The 15283-nt window shown below is 44.4% G+C and overlaps 1 protein-coding gene across 1 annotated transcript in view; it reads right to left on the bottom strand.

Annotated features, from left to right (window-relative positions):
* CABLES1 (Cdk5 and Abl enzyme substrate 1) overlaps nt 1-15283 on the bottom strand; it is a 139740-nt gene that overhangs the window by 21821 nt on the left and 102636 nt on the right. Inside the window, exon 5 of the mRNA XM_006835117.1 lies at nt 265-361. Within this exon, the coding sequence (XP_006835180.1) occupies nt 265-361 (97 nt within the window). The remainder of the gene's footprint in view (nt 1-264; nt 362-15283) is intronic.

Below are 15283 nucleotides of genomic sequence, written 5' to 3'. Positions count from 1 at the left end.
CCAGCAAGCATAGAATTACTTGGATAGAAACAGCATTGGCAGAAAAACTGACTGCTCTCTGGGAGATCCAGTGGTACTGCTGCTGATCCTCTGGCTTGGAGGGAAATTGTGTGCATGCTGGGAGAACTGGGGAACTGGCAAGACAACTCAGGATCTGTCCCTGCCCTTCCCTGCCCTCAGGCCCAGTGTCCTCCACCAAAAGACAGTGCGGCTGGGGTCCTGCAGGCAGCCCTGCTCCCTGTGTAGGAAGCCTGGTAGCCTTACCTTCCCGTCAGCACCCAGCTCCACGCCCTCCAGACCAATGATCTCTTTCAAGCTCACGGCGCCTGCTGACTGTCTCCCTCCTTCCAACTTCAAATCCCTGAGGAGGATAAGCCAAGAAAATGCTTTGGTCCCCCCTAAAAATGCCACAATGATGTTTACTGCACAAGACACCCCAGTCACACCTGTGAAAATGACTGAAGGGCATCTCAGGGGCCCTCTGCCTGCAGTTTCACCTTGTCTCATCCACCTGGAAGTAAGAGGGGACTTCAGAAAGTTCATGGAAAACGGAATTAAAGATAATAGAATTTCTCGTAAAAGGAATCTACCAGAACAGAAAGCCCAAAGACAAAGTAGGGCTTGGAAATGGTGGGTGCCAGCACCCTCCTCCTCCCGGCTCCTGCCCTCTGCGCTTTGGGAGCCAGTCAGGAAGGTGGTGCTCTTGGATGTTCAGGTCTCCTTCCCATATTCTTAATTAGGTGGGAAAAACACATTCCTGTCCTAGACAGCTCTCAGGTTTATGCCTCATAATGACAAAATTAATGGCGCCGTAATCACCCTGGCCACCTTGCAAGCCCACTTGGAAAATGGCTATCTTCCTGTAAAAGAATAATCAACAGTAATATGGGTCAGCATGCAGACAGCACACCATACATTACAAGGGCAGTCACACGTCACCTCTGTCACACTCTACAATAACTCTACGAGACAGGATTTACTATCATTACCCTGTTTTCCAGATGAGGAAACTGAGGCCCAGAGTCAGGAAGAGCCTTGTCCAAGATCAGGAATAGTATGAGGTAGAGACCGCCTTTCCACCCAATGCTCCTTCTAGTCTGGCACGTTGCCTCTGAGGTACAAGATGGGCTCACTGTAGCTGAACTTACATGCAACTGCTCAATTTTCAAAGGCCCTGCCCTCTTCCCTTATACGACTAGTTGTTCTGAGTAAGCCGGTATTGGGTGAGACCTGGGCATTAGGAGTCCTAAAAGCTCCCCACAACCCAACCCATCCCAACCCATTGACGCGAGTGGACTCCAACTCTTAGCATCGCTACAGGACAGAAGGAAAAGAGGATTCTTGGTTTAGTTGTACTGCTACTCTGGCCTATAATTCCAGGGACAACTATTCTACCTCGATGGGGAGTGTAACTAGTGACAGTTTTCTAAATAAATGCCATGACCTGCATGCACTAAGTCCCTGTTGCAGACCGTGAAGGCCTGGTCAGAGGTTCGAGGCCCTATAGGCCCGAGTGTTACAGATCTAGCCATCTGGCAGTTAATAACAAATTATTTTTCATCTTAGTGTCCAGTTATGTTTTACTAAATGCAGACATGAAGCCCTTGCTATACACAGATAAATGTAATATTTTCCTAAAAGTCAAGACTGTAAAATTCCAAACAGGCAAAGTTCTTCCCTCAGAGAACTCATTCAAGGTAAACTGGGTGGCTCCCTGGTCTGTTCCAAGGACAATAGGAATGCCCTCCCTAAAGTGTTTCCAGGTGCTGCCTATTCATCCAGGCGCCTCTTTTCCTGAAGAACCTGGGCTGGGCAGCCGACATAATGGGAATCCTCCCGATCCTCCCTTTCCTCCCTCCATTTGAGGCTAGGTGCTAAAAGGTATGTTAATTAAGCTTGAGAAGCCAAATTGCGGTCGTGAGATTTGAACCTGCGAAGTAAAGTAAGATTGACAGCTGTACCTTGTCTTAGCCCCTCCTAACTTTGTGTAAAGTACCTCCCCTAAATAGAAGGAAGGCGCAGAACGAATCCAAGTGCATTACAACTGGCAAGGCGTGCGTTATAGCATGCAGGGGGCACAGTCCAGCCTTGCAACCATACTGCCTGTTTAGCTAAGATGTTTACTATGCAGGATATTACGGCCTTCATGGCTGAGATGTTTGCAATGCAGGATCGGCCTGATGCCAGTCCAGCATTCACTCTGGTTTCGGAGTGTCTCTTTGCCTCTCTCTTAGTCTCTTTCTGTGTATTCTTGCTATATCTCTATCGCTGCCAGGTATCTCCTTCTCGTGAACCGAACCCCTATGTAGAGGCAAGTCCCCGACAAGTCCCAAACCTTTAAAACAGTTGTCGTGGGAGATGCTATGTTGCAATCGGTGCTCAAAATGCCTCTGAAACCCCTTTTGGAAATACCATCAAAATCATGTTGAAAAAGCAAGCCAGCTACCCACCCTATTGTCTGAAAATGTCCTACATATTCATATATATGAAGAGATCTCAAAAGTTGGTGAAAAATGGAATGAAAAGATAATGGATTTTTTTATGAGCTTTTTGAAGCACACTTGTGTATCTACAGATAGTGTTTACTCTAAACAGTATTACCTTGTTTAATCACTACACCTATACACCCGACTATAAATAACTTCAGATTATTTCAAACATCAAATTGACCCCTTGAGAATGGGACAGAGAGGTCAGTAACTGAACTGTGTGAATCCTCCCAGAGAATCTCAAAACTTCCCCAAGTAAAGTGATGCTGCCGGGCTGTGTCTGACTCCCTCGGGAGCCTCCTGCTATGTGAGCACCTGCCATCTACTCACTCCCAAGTCCAGGATTCCTAGGTCTCATGGCTTTAGAAACATGGCTGTCCCTGGTAGCACAAGGTTGGAGGTACAAACATACCCAGGGGTACCCCCAGAGGATAGGCCTAGAGGTAACAGGCTTCCAAAAAGTCACACTCTTGGAAACCCTGTGAAACAGAACTCTACTCTGCACACGGGATCACATGAGTCACATGACTGTGATGGTATGGCTTTTTAAAAAATTTTTTTAAATTTATAAACACTCACTGTCCCAACTAAGAGATATGCAATCAGTTTAGTGATCTTAAATCCAGTGCTGGCAAGACCAAGTGCTAGAGGCTCAGCAGGTTCACCGAGGCTAAGCAGGCAGCCCCCATATCTCAAGAGTGTGAAGCCCCATGTAGCCACCCCACAGTGCTGCTCGGCCTTTGAAATGAGAAATCCTGGCCCGTTCTCAAAAAGCTTCCCAGAGCAAATACGGACGGAGATGATGAATGCCTTGGAGCACTAACAAAGGGAGATGCCTACAAAGCAAAAACCTGAACAGGCAACGAGGCAAAAATATCCCCAGCGGTGAGGGGCAGAGGACCACAGGGAGAACAGGAGGTATGCTGGTACAAAAAGAGCATCCTCTGTCTCTTTCATTTCATTAAAGGACCCACCGCACAGTTCTGCAGACTGCCTACTTTCCCAAAGCCAAACCCAGACAGCTTGTTCCTCAAATTCTCAGCTTCCAGACAGTTTTCTCCTGTGTCCATATGCCACACAGAGAATGTTATTTATGGCTGAAAATTAATATCTGAGCAGAGACTATCTTTATGGGGTGAGATGGCCAAGATAAACAAGGACCATTAAAAGACACCGGTATTGGGAGTTCTCTTAGGCAGAGGGCTAACTGTGGACAGAAACTGTATCCTGTGTACTCAATGTATGTTCAGTGTATGTTGTTGTTGTTAAGTACCGTCAAGTCAATTCCGACCCATGCGACCCTGTATAGGGTTTCCGAGGAGCAGCTGGTGAGTCTGAACCACCAACCTTGCAGTTCAAACGGTTTTGCAGTCTGGCACATTAACCCACGGCGCCACACCAGGACTCCACTTAAAGAAAAAGGTCCTGAGTGGAGGTGGTCTGGATCTTTGCTGTCTCACTGGCAATCGTTTATATCTTATCCCTTTCATTTGTCTTGGGTCTCCTCATGAACTCACTGCTTCCTTGGGGCAGTCCTGCCCTTTGCCACCTGGCCCCTGACTGCTAAATGCACACTACAACAGTTCACAGAGGAAGTAAAAGCCCTAACAAAAAACATGCTTAACATGCTCACATAAAACCCAAGACTTCTCTCCATGAACTACACTCTGCTGAAAGAAATGGATCCTCTGACCCAGTGTATGCTTTCACGATCACATTGAAACACCAAGAGGTAGAACTCCATGCTTCATATGTATGAATCAGTTGCTAGGGGATTACATTGTTGGAATGCTTCATAGCCTTATACTTTCTAAATAGATAAGGCCGAGCCAAGTAGAAGATGAACCCCGACTCAACAGCTACTGGAGCTCATTCTAGACCAGCATCATCCAATAGGATGTTCTACAATCATGGAAATCGTCCTCTGCACCGTCCAATATGGCAGCCTCATGTGGTTCTTGAGAGTTTTGAAGTGTGACTTCTTGACTGAGGAATAGAATTTTTATTTCATTCAAATTAATTTAAATGTAAATAGCCAAGAAGAGGAAGGGGTGGTTGGTCCACAGTATGCTGAGATCTGGGGACACCTGAGTTCATTCATGGACAAGGACATAGCCACAGAGGGCTAGTGCTGATAATGAAGCATCCAGCTGATAAGAAGTGAGGGGAGACACACAAGAGCACCCAAACTTGTAGATAGTACCCATTTGACCTAGCTTTGATGCCTTGCTAATCAGAACTCGACTAGAGGGAGATAAAAACAAACAAAAACATTTTTTATAAAGGAAATGAGGGTAATTGTTACAATTTGATGAACTTGACCTACACTCATGGAGGTAATAGCTCAAAAAGTAGTATCAATGCTATCCCCTCTGTATACTGGGTAGGTAGGGACAGGCAACTTAGACATTGGCTACCTAAAATGAGGGGGCAATAAACACACAAAGTGACTGCCTTACAAGGTTTCAAGATGGAGTTAAATTTAAGAGTGTGTCGGGGAAGATAGAGTCCCCACTGAATAGTTTTCATCTTGTCTAGAAGGGTCTGGTAAAAAGAGATGGGGATAAGATTCTTACGCTTCAATAGTGAGTAATTGTTATCATGACTAATTGTGACTGTCACAATTGTAAAGGTATAAGTTTTGTAACAAAAAGGGGGAAGTAGTTAATCTTCCAGACCAGAAACAGAGGACCCTAGGACCATTGAGGGAGAAGAGCACAAGCAGAATGCGGGACCCTATCCAGACAAGCAGGGACACCAGAGAAGGAGGCAGAGATGGGGACATGGAGAAAGGGGAGACTGAGGACTCTAGATTCATGGAAAGAAAGGGACTGAGAGCTGGCGGGCAGAAGGCAGACTTGCAGAATGTGCCCTTTGGTGTTTTAAATTATTATATACACCTGAGTGTTTAAAAAAAAAAAAGGAACTAAAATGAATAGAGAGAAATATTGTTAACTGATGGTACATGGAGGGTATTATAACCATTATAATGAAACAAAATATATGATTTATTGAATGCAAAACCAATGATCTGCCCTGTAAACTTTCACTCAATTCACAATAAAAACTTAAAAATAAATAAATAAAATGAAAAAAGAGGATATATATATATATATATATTCTGGTGTGGCGTTGTGGGTTAATGTGGTAAACTGCAACGTCGTTGTGGGCCGTTAAAGCCGGCAGTTCTAGCTCACCAGTTGCTCCTTGGAAACCCTGTACAGGGTCGCTATGAGTCAGATCCCGACTCGATGGCACTTAACAATGACAAAAATGAATATATATATATAACTAGTGGTGGTACTTACTTACCAAGATTTTGGCTACCATTAATTCATAACTTCCTGTGGAAAGATAATGCATGTGTTGACTTGGTGGGCTTGGTCTCCCAGTTTTCCTTCCACAAATGGCTGGGCCACATTCTCTTGATGTTCCTACCACAGGACCCAGCTCAGTGAAGAGATTATGGTGGTATACCAGAGGAGCTGTCGGGTGTGTGTGTGTGTGTGAGTGCGTGTGAGGGCAGGACCCTGTGGATGCAGTGAGCACAGAGTGGGGAGGAAAATGACTGTGAAGTCTGTGAACAAAGGATCCCTATGTCCTATGCTCTTGTCAGTGCTCCAGGGACAGGGCTCCAGTCTTGATGAAAACTTACATCTCACACGTGGTGCAGAAGCAGCAGATCTCTGACCTAATGGGACCATAGGGACAGGGCATGGGGTTTCAGCAAGGCCAGAGCACATCAATGAACAACGACCAGGCTGTCTCCCCAAACCCTGGCCGTTAAAGGTGACTCCAGGGGATGCTCTTGTGAGAATTGAGTTCAAACTTCCATTCAGCCTTATAGAAAGTGAGCTAAAGTAGATATAAAAAAAAGAGAGAGTTTTCTTGTACACCAAGCTGATGCCTTCATATCTGATATGTTCACATTTCAGAAATGACACTGAAATGACATTAATGCAAATGGAACGACCAGCATAGAAACAGTGAGAACGTTCACATACTGTAAAGAAGGGAAGAGTCAGTGTCACTGAGCAACTTGTGCAGAAATGGCTGAATGGGAACCTGAACTAACTTTCATTGAAACACAGTGACATACTATTCAAAATAAAACCAAACCAAACCAAAACCCCAGACCCAAACGACAATGAATGTTACAAGTACCCTAAAATGACTGTTTTCTGTTTTTTTTTCCCTCAGACTAAGGGAGAGGTAGGCACCAGTTAAAAAGCTGCCATTTTGGGAAGTTTGAACAAAAGAAGGCATGTGCACATTTATGTATTTGCAGTTCCATTTGCACGAAAAATGAAACAGGCCTCATTTAAGCTATTTCTAATAATGTGGTTTACTTTTAATAGCTGTTCAAGTTGAATATATTAGCAGACTCCCAGGATCTGAAAAATACATCTTTCACAAAGACGCTGACAAACTTCTCTAAGCTGAATTTTTTTTTTTTAAGCTAAGTGATATACGTCACTGAAACTTGTATTAGTACAAACCACATAAAATTGTCATTATTTGATGTTTTTTTTTCACATGGTACCAAGTAATCATACTGATAAGGTAACTGTCCTAGCCTTACATGTGAGTGCAAAACAAGAGTCCCATGACCCTTGATATTCCGTTGTCCCAGGACACTGGTGGGTTGGAGTTGCCTTCAGAATGGGATTTGGAATGGTTGAGTTGGGTCACACAAAAATTGTTGTTGTTGTTATGTACCGTGGAATTGGTTCTAACTCATAGCGACCCTGCATAGGGTTTCCGAGGCTGTAAATCTTTATGGGAGCAGAAAGCCTCATCTTTCTCCTGTGGAACAGCTGGCAGTTTCAAACTGCTGATCATGAGATTAGCAGCCTGATTTGTAACCACACTCAAAAATAATCTTGGGAAAAAAAACAGAAACAAAAACAAAAAGCAACAGTGAAAAAGAATTAAGCAGAAATCCCAGGGGAGTAGTGATACAATCTTGATGTTTTCTTTCTAAGATCATTGTTCTGGATTCTCATTAAAACAGAGAATAGAGGTATCTATTTGGCTTAGATGCCAGCATTAACTGGCCAGTACCGGTAGATAAAGCGGCAGGATGTGGAAAGCAGATGACATTAAATAAAAGACAATCTTATCTAAAGTTGGACTTTCTTCAGTTTATTTGAAATGTCCTGGAAGACAGTTTTTCTGCATGCATACATGTAAAGTTCTCATGTTAGTTTATGTATATCCTACCTCCTTCTGGAGTCCTGGTGTGGCGCTGTGGGTTAATGTGCCAGACTGCAAAGCCGTTTGAACTACAAGCTCGGTGGTTCAAGCTCACCAGTTGCTCCTTGGAAACCCTATGCAGGGTTGCTATGGGTTGGAACCGACTCGACAGCACTTCACAAAAACAACAACCTCCTTCTAGAACTGGAATTGAGGCAAATTAAATATGAATGAATATGTGGGTATTGTCAAAAATTGTGTGAGTTAAGGTTTACTTACTATAGCTTGCACTCAGAGATGAACATGGTTAGGTTTTGGAAAAAATCTCATTCTAGCAGATATGTGTACACTTCAAACATCTTATCAGGCGGGTTCTATCCCTGAAAAAGGGCATCAAGCTTGGGAAAGCCGAAGGTCAGTGAAATAGAGGACGATCCTCAAGGAGACAGGCTGACATAGTATCTGCAAAAATGGGCTCACGCACAACTACAATTGTGAAGATGGTGCAGGGCATTCTGTGGTATACGAGGTGGCTATAGCGTAGTGGTTACGAATCGGGCTGTGAACCACAAGGTCAGCAGTTCGAAACTACCAGCTGCTCCGCGGGAGAAAGTTAAGGCTTTCTATTCCCGTAAAGATTTACACCCTCAGAAACCCTGTACAGGGTCGCTATGGGTCAGAACTGACTCGACAGCACTTAACAACAACAACAACATGAGTTAGAACCAACTCACCTGTGGCACCTACCCAGGCTTAGGGAACCATCTCAGTCTGGCTTATCTAGCTCCAAGAGCTCATTTCTCCTTCAAGTTTGCTAACTTGATGTTTTTTGATGCTAACTTGTGGAGATGAAAACATCTCCACAAGGCAACAAACACTTGGAAAAACCAGCATTTTTTTCTTACAAAGGCTGACTTGGGAAACTGGTAGACTGGGGGTGGTGGTAGGTGGAGGGCGGGGATCATACCAATCGGTGGAAGTGCATTTGGGGTGACAGCTAGGCAGCAGTTATGCTTTTAGGCAAGGGGCAGAAAACCCCATGGGTTCTTTCTTCAGAGGAGGGGCCACATGCCTTTGTAAACAACTTTTTAAAATTTTTTTATTTTTGTGAAAACAGAGAACAAAACATTTAATGTTTGAAAATCTGTAACCTCTTGGGTGGGGAACCCCCTGAAACCTGGCCCTAGTTTTAGTGTCTTTTTTTTTATTTTATCTGATCTAAGTCTCTTGATACCCAAAGGGAATTAGTTAGATTGTTAACCAAAAAAGAGCCAACTCCTGGTTTCATTTTAAGCAAAAAGCAAACAACTCTTAGTTTCCCCTTCTATGGCTAATTGGCAAAGGCACAGACAGCTGCTCTCTGAGGCATAATGCATGGAATTGATCAAGACGGGAAAACAAGATTCTTTATTAGATAACAAGAAGTTCAAGTGACATCCTTTCCCTGAGGGGGCATGTGATTAATGCTCCAATATTACTCTTAATAAAAAAGATAAAAGATGTAAATACTTAACACCTGGGAAGTGGATGGGAACAGTGTGCATGATTCAATTAACTAGCTCCCAGGCTTCCTGAGCCCACAACAGGGGGCAGCCTAGCTTGCATCGAGGCTAAGTTCTCCAGTGTTACTCTAAATGCCAGACCCCCAGACCCGCAAATGCCAGCCAGGAGCTCTGCTGGGCAGGAGCTGCTTGCTCTTTAAAGGACAACAATAGGTTGATACTTTGATGTGTAAATAATTTAAAAGCTAATTAAATATTAACAGCATTTCCAGACCTTTCCAAAAAAAAAAAAAAAAAAAAAAGATTTGCTGCACAGACAGCAAACTTGAAAGCTAGATTTGGAAAGGAAATACTACTGTGAGCTAATTTTAATTAAGAGATTAATTGAGTCCACTAGAACTCAAATATACAAGTATTTGTAATATTTTATTTAAGAAGTCCCAATTATGGCCTCTTCAAATTCAGCCAAGCTACCATCTTGGATTGGGTCTGCTCACTTGTAATGTGCAGAACATTATAGCATCAGTTTGGAGAAAACGGAGTGAGGCCCAGAGCTGACAGGAAAGAATTTACATTAAAGCAGCTTTTAGTCTAGAAGTCCTTCCCCTCTCAAAGGCAGCACTTCATGAATACCTGCACCACCACCCCAACCCCCTTCGGCTAGGCAACTGGCAGATATTGGAGAGGGGTCTTAATGCAGCTTACACCAAAATCTTTGTCAAAGGCAGCTCCCATAAACAACCGGATAAGGGCATGATTCATCCATGAGATCATTCTAGAATGTCTCTGTGTGGGAATAAGCTTGATGTGAGGAAAGAAACACAAATTGTGAATGTGTAATTTTCCACAACAAAAAAACAATGTTTCTGGGGAAAGTGGGTGGGGAGGAGGGAGGATGGCCCTAGAGCCAGGCAGGGAGTATTCAGGCTTGGAGGCTCCCTAAGAAGAAGAAGCTGTTCTCTGTGTCACATAATGACCAACACTCAGGAAAACCACCCAAGGGATGACCTCATAGTACCCTGAATGCCAAAAGCTAAGGACATAAACACCATGTGGAAGCTGCTGGCAACTTCAAAACACATGCCCAAAGATACCTTGCACTCCATTAATTGAGAAGCCATTCTCTTCATCACATGATCCCTGAGTTACCTGTAGTAAGCCAACCCAGCTATGCTAATTCAATAAAGGATTCTCGTATATACATCGTAGTTTTTGCTGGAATCATCTAGCATGACCATTTTATTTAACCTCAAACATATGAATGCTGCGTGCACTATAACTTCCTTCTGGTCAGATCCACTTACAAAGAAATACCTATGAGGTCCATGTGTTCCAGAGAATCACAGGCATCAGGGCACTGGTCCACCAGTGAAAAGTCCACACTCTGGACTACCTTCAACACAATGCCTACAGTCTCTCATTCAGAAGCGGGTTGGGTTTTGAAAGTTTGTGAGTTGGCTGTCTGGAACTTAGAATGCATTTTCCCACTGACACAATGTTATCAATGGAGATTAGCTCACAAATGCCAAACCAAAACAAAGGAAGCCAGGCAAATGTTAGGACCAAGAGCACTGTTATAGGGTAAACTGTCAGAGTTGTTGTTAAGTGCCATAGAGTCTGTTCCGACTCAGTGACCCTATAAAGGATTTGTGAGGAGTGTCTGGTGGGTTTGAACCACCAACCTTGCAATTAGCAGTCCAGTGCTTAACCTATCGTGCCACACCAGGAACAAGAGAATTGTTTTTGTTTTTTTTTAAATGTGTGTATGTATGAAGATACCAAGTCTCTCTCTTGGTTTCCTGGTTTGGGGCTGACCCTCAGCAACATTCCCACCTCTGAAGGATAAGCACCAGACTGCTCACCACAAGGCTGGCGGTTCAAACTCACCTGCCATTCCTTGGAAACACTATACAGGGTCACTGAGTCGGAAACAACTGGAAGGCACTTAACAACATTCTCTGGATCACCTTTTACTTCTCAGAACTTGAGGGTCCTTTCCCTCAGCTGTTTCCTGTCTTGTACAATTTCTTTCTTCTCTCTATTCTTGAACCCATATAGTCCTTTGAATTGTCCAGATTTTCCACTTTTGGTTCCATGTCAGGAGCCTTCATGGCACTGTGGGTTAAGCATTGGGTTGCTAACCGAAAGGTCAGTGGTTCAAATCTACCAGCCACTCCTGGGAGAAAGATGAGACTGTGCTATTGTACAGACTTAGTCCTGGAAAACCTAAGGAGCATTTCATAGAGTTGCTGAGTTGGAATCAACTTGATAACAGTGTGTGGATCTCATGGCAGTGGTCCAGGAGGACAAGGGACAAAGGTGTGGGACCTGGGGGACTGGAGGAGGTAGTGGTCTCAGCTACAGGTGTTAGACAAGCTGACTGCTTATAAAGCCAGGTCAGCTTACTTAGGAGAGCTAAGAAAGGTGCTCGAGACTTATTTCGTAATCGGCGGTCACCAAACCAAACCACAAATCTAGATTAGAAAAGAGAAGGCAGTGACTAATGTGGGCAGAAGGCAAAACACTTCAGGCTGGCTTTGGCAACTGTTAGTTGAGAGAAGAGGAGCTGGTTTAAGGCTGGGACTCTTCCCAGAAAATGGTATAATTTAAAAGCTTAATATGAGAAGAGTGTTTACAGCTATGGAAAGGTTTGATGTTACAGTTGTAGTGAAAAAGATGGGCAACATCTGTTCCTCTTCACTTACAACAAGCTCCCAACAGCTTGTTTTGAAAGGTAGGATTTGGCAGAGCTTCTTCCCACCAGCCAAGAAAGATCAAAACAAAACAATCATCTCTTCATATTGCACACCTATTTGCACTAGAGCGAGCGAGCGAGAGAAAAGACTGGAAGGAAACAGACCAATACACTGACAGTGTTCAGGAAGTGAGGCTCTGGGTAATTTTTGCTGTTGTTAAGTGCCGTCAAATCGGTTCTGATTCATAGTGACCCTGTATAAGGTTTCTGAGGAGCAGCTGGTGGGTTTGAATTGCCAACCTTACGGTTCACAGTCCTGTGCTGATCTTACGGCGCCAAACCTGGGTAATTTTTATCTTCCTTTTATTATTATGTAGTTTCCAAATTTTCTTTAATGAGTATGTGCCATTGAGGAAAATGTCAAGACCAAGTAAGAGCAGATCTGCCGATGAGCCTCTTATACAGCCACACAGCTGGCTAACTCACTGTGTGTCAAAAGGAGACTTGCTGTCCTGGAACAGATGTAGAAACACAACTGCAATAGCTCTGCGACTGCCCCAAAATGGAACTGAAACACACATTTATTGAGTGGCTCCCACAGGCTGGCTGGTGCTTGGAACTTCCATATATAATAATACGCGTAATGTTCTCAGAAACCTCCTGAGGTTGAGTTTACAGTCAATTTTACAGATGAGTACACTGGAACCAGCAGAGCTGGTTAACTTGCCATCACCGGAGATGCTGCCTGACCACCGGCTCTTTCTCAGGAATCAGCTGCCTCCTTGCCTCCGGGGTCCACGTGCACCAATGACAGCAAGATAAGAAGTACGGCTTTCCTAATGGGGCCATGAAGGATGGTGAGGGAGGAGTGGGAGTAAGCAGAGCGCTCTGCAACAGCTCTGTGGCTAGCTGTTTTATTTATTGGAGTTCTGTGTAAACTTGTGTGGAAAAAAGGTTTCTACAGCTAATAATATAAGTCTAGGCTCCAAGTTCTGTCTTGTTCTAAAGTATCTCATGTGGACTGAAGAATTCTCCCTATTACTGGACTCCTCTGAAGTTGTATTACCTTTGAATATCCTTTTGTGAATTAGCTCATGGATTCCCCAAGGAGTGGTGATGCCCTTGTTTGCAGGATGGGCTTACATGTCATCTCAGTGAGTTTTGCTCATGATGCTCACAGGCCTGCTATTATGAAATGCCGTGCATCCTGGTAATTATTAGTGGGATTCTGGGCTCAGCGAGTAGCTGTGTTATTTGAAGGGAGTAAGCAAAGCCAGTCTTCAATGTCAGCATGCCAATAAATCCCCACATCTTCCTAACATGTGCACCTGATTAGAAGCGGCTGGGCTCCAAAGGGCCAGGCCACAGGGACTAGGTTATGTGAATGAACCGAATGTGTGGGAGGCGGCTAGGGAGACCAAGGCGGGGGCTGTGATGCAGCCCAGACATGGAGAGGGGCTCCTTTGAGAGGCTGAGAAGCCCCACTCCCCACAGCACTGAGCCTGTGCTAGATAACCTCTTCTATCTCTGTACTAGATTCTCTCCAGATAGGTATCTTGCTTTCAGCTAAGCCAGTATGTGTTTTTGTTGTTAAGTGCCATCGAGTCGGTTCTGAGTCATAGTGACCCTGTATAGTGTTTCTGAGGAGCGGCTGGTGAGCTTGAACTGCTGACCTTACAGTACAATGAAAGTGTTGATCTCAAACTAGAGATTTTGACCACATTGTGCTGGTCTGGAGAAGTTCTGAAACTTGAGTGGTTGAATAGAGAACCAGGTCAGCCAGTTAGCCGAAAGTCAGGGAGCTCAGATGTGCTTCGGACAAAAACCGCAGCAGCCAGGTGTGACTTCTGTAGAAGGCATTCTTGGGTCCGTGAATTACTGTAGCTGACCAAAGACTGGCCTGTTTTCCTGACATCAAGATCCCAAACCAAAAAACACAAACTCACTGTGTTATTTTGAGTCCATGCTGAACCATAGGGCAGAGTAAAATGGACCCATCTTTCTCCCATGGAGTGGTTGGTGGGTTTGAACTGCAGACCTTTTGGTTATCAGTCGAGCTGAACTGCTTAACCACTGCACTACCAGGGTTCCTTGAAATGTAGACCCAGAAAGATTAAAAATTACACTTCTCAGACTGCCAGGTGTGATGTGGGCTCACCAAGGTAAAAGCTTTGTGTGAAATACTCACAAAACCTGGAGGCAGGAGTAACACAATGAGGGAGAACAGATGTTCCGGCAATGCTGACGTGGATGATGAGAACATGGGACACAGTATTGGAGCTCACGGGATCTTTGGAGAGTCTAGTCAAACCTCTTCATTTTACACACGAAGGAACTGAGACCCAGGAATGCTGAGTGATGGGCCTGTGAGCAGTCAGTGACATCCCAAAACAACAGCCTGGGATCCTCTCATAGCTTCCTTGTTTTGTCTTTTCATCCCCACCAGCCTTCACTAGGACTGGGCACTATAGAGTCTAGCAGTCCGTAAATGGGATTCCAACTTCATGCAACCCCACAACTTCAATCATCACAAAAGGTTTCTCTTTGCAGGAAGTGCCTGCTACACAATCAAAATAACCAACAGTGGTCTCTCTCACAATGACTCAGTGTTACTCAGCCTTACGGAGTCCTGGTGTGGCGCTGTAGGTTAATGCGCCAGACTGCAAAGCCATTTGAACTGCAAGATCGGTGGTTCAAGCTCACCAGCTGCTCCTTGAAACCCAGAGTCGACTCAGAGGCACTTAACAACAACAATATGGACAAGAAGTCACAGCAACCATGCACTCCTCTGTGAGCTTAGTCGTGGCCTCAGATTCTCAGAAGTCAATGCTAAGGCAGGAATAGCTGTCTTCACAGTTAAGTCTCATAGAAGGGCCAGTCACCTTCTCTGTGAAGCTCCTTCCTCAATCCCATCGCACCCAAATTCACTGAGTGCCTTCCCCTGGGCTGCAGCTGCACATTGCTTAGGCTGCGTTAAGTTGGTTTGATTTTGTGTGACAGTTCATTTGTTGACCAGCTAACTTCTGTCTCCTAGTGTCAGAAGGGAAGCTCTGTGAGGAAAGACACATTTTATTGTTCACCATTGGATCCCAACCACCTACATTACCTGGCATACAGGAGGTATGCAATACATTGTGCTGAGTGAATAAATGGATTCTGGCACACAGTGGTTGAACCTCAATTTCTACAAGGAGTGTGGGGATGGTAATTTACTTGAAAGGGTGGTGGGCAGAAAGAAACTTTATATAGCATAAATACAATGGAAACAGGCGGGAGAAATAATGAAATCAGCAGGTGGGAGTGGCCAGTGGATGAGGTTTTAGCGTTGGCTTGGTTGACACCTCTTGTGTCTTCTTTGTGAAGCAGGAAGTTTATACCACATAATATCTTGTTGTTGTTGT

Source organism: Chrysochloris asiatica, unplaced genomic scaffold, assembly GCF_000296735.1.
Source record: "Chrysochloris asiatica unplaced genomic scaffold, ChrAsi1.0 scaffold00015, whole genome shotgun sequence".
In the NCBI taxonomy this organism is placed as follows: Eukaryota; Metazoa; Chordata; class Mammalia; order Afrosoricida; family Chrysochloridae; genus Chrysochloris; species Chrysochloris asiatica.
This window is presented reverse-complemented; position numbering and strand designations above follow the sequence as displayed.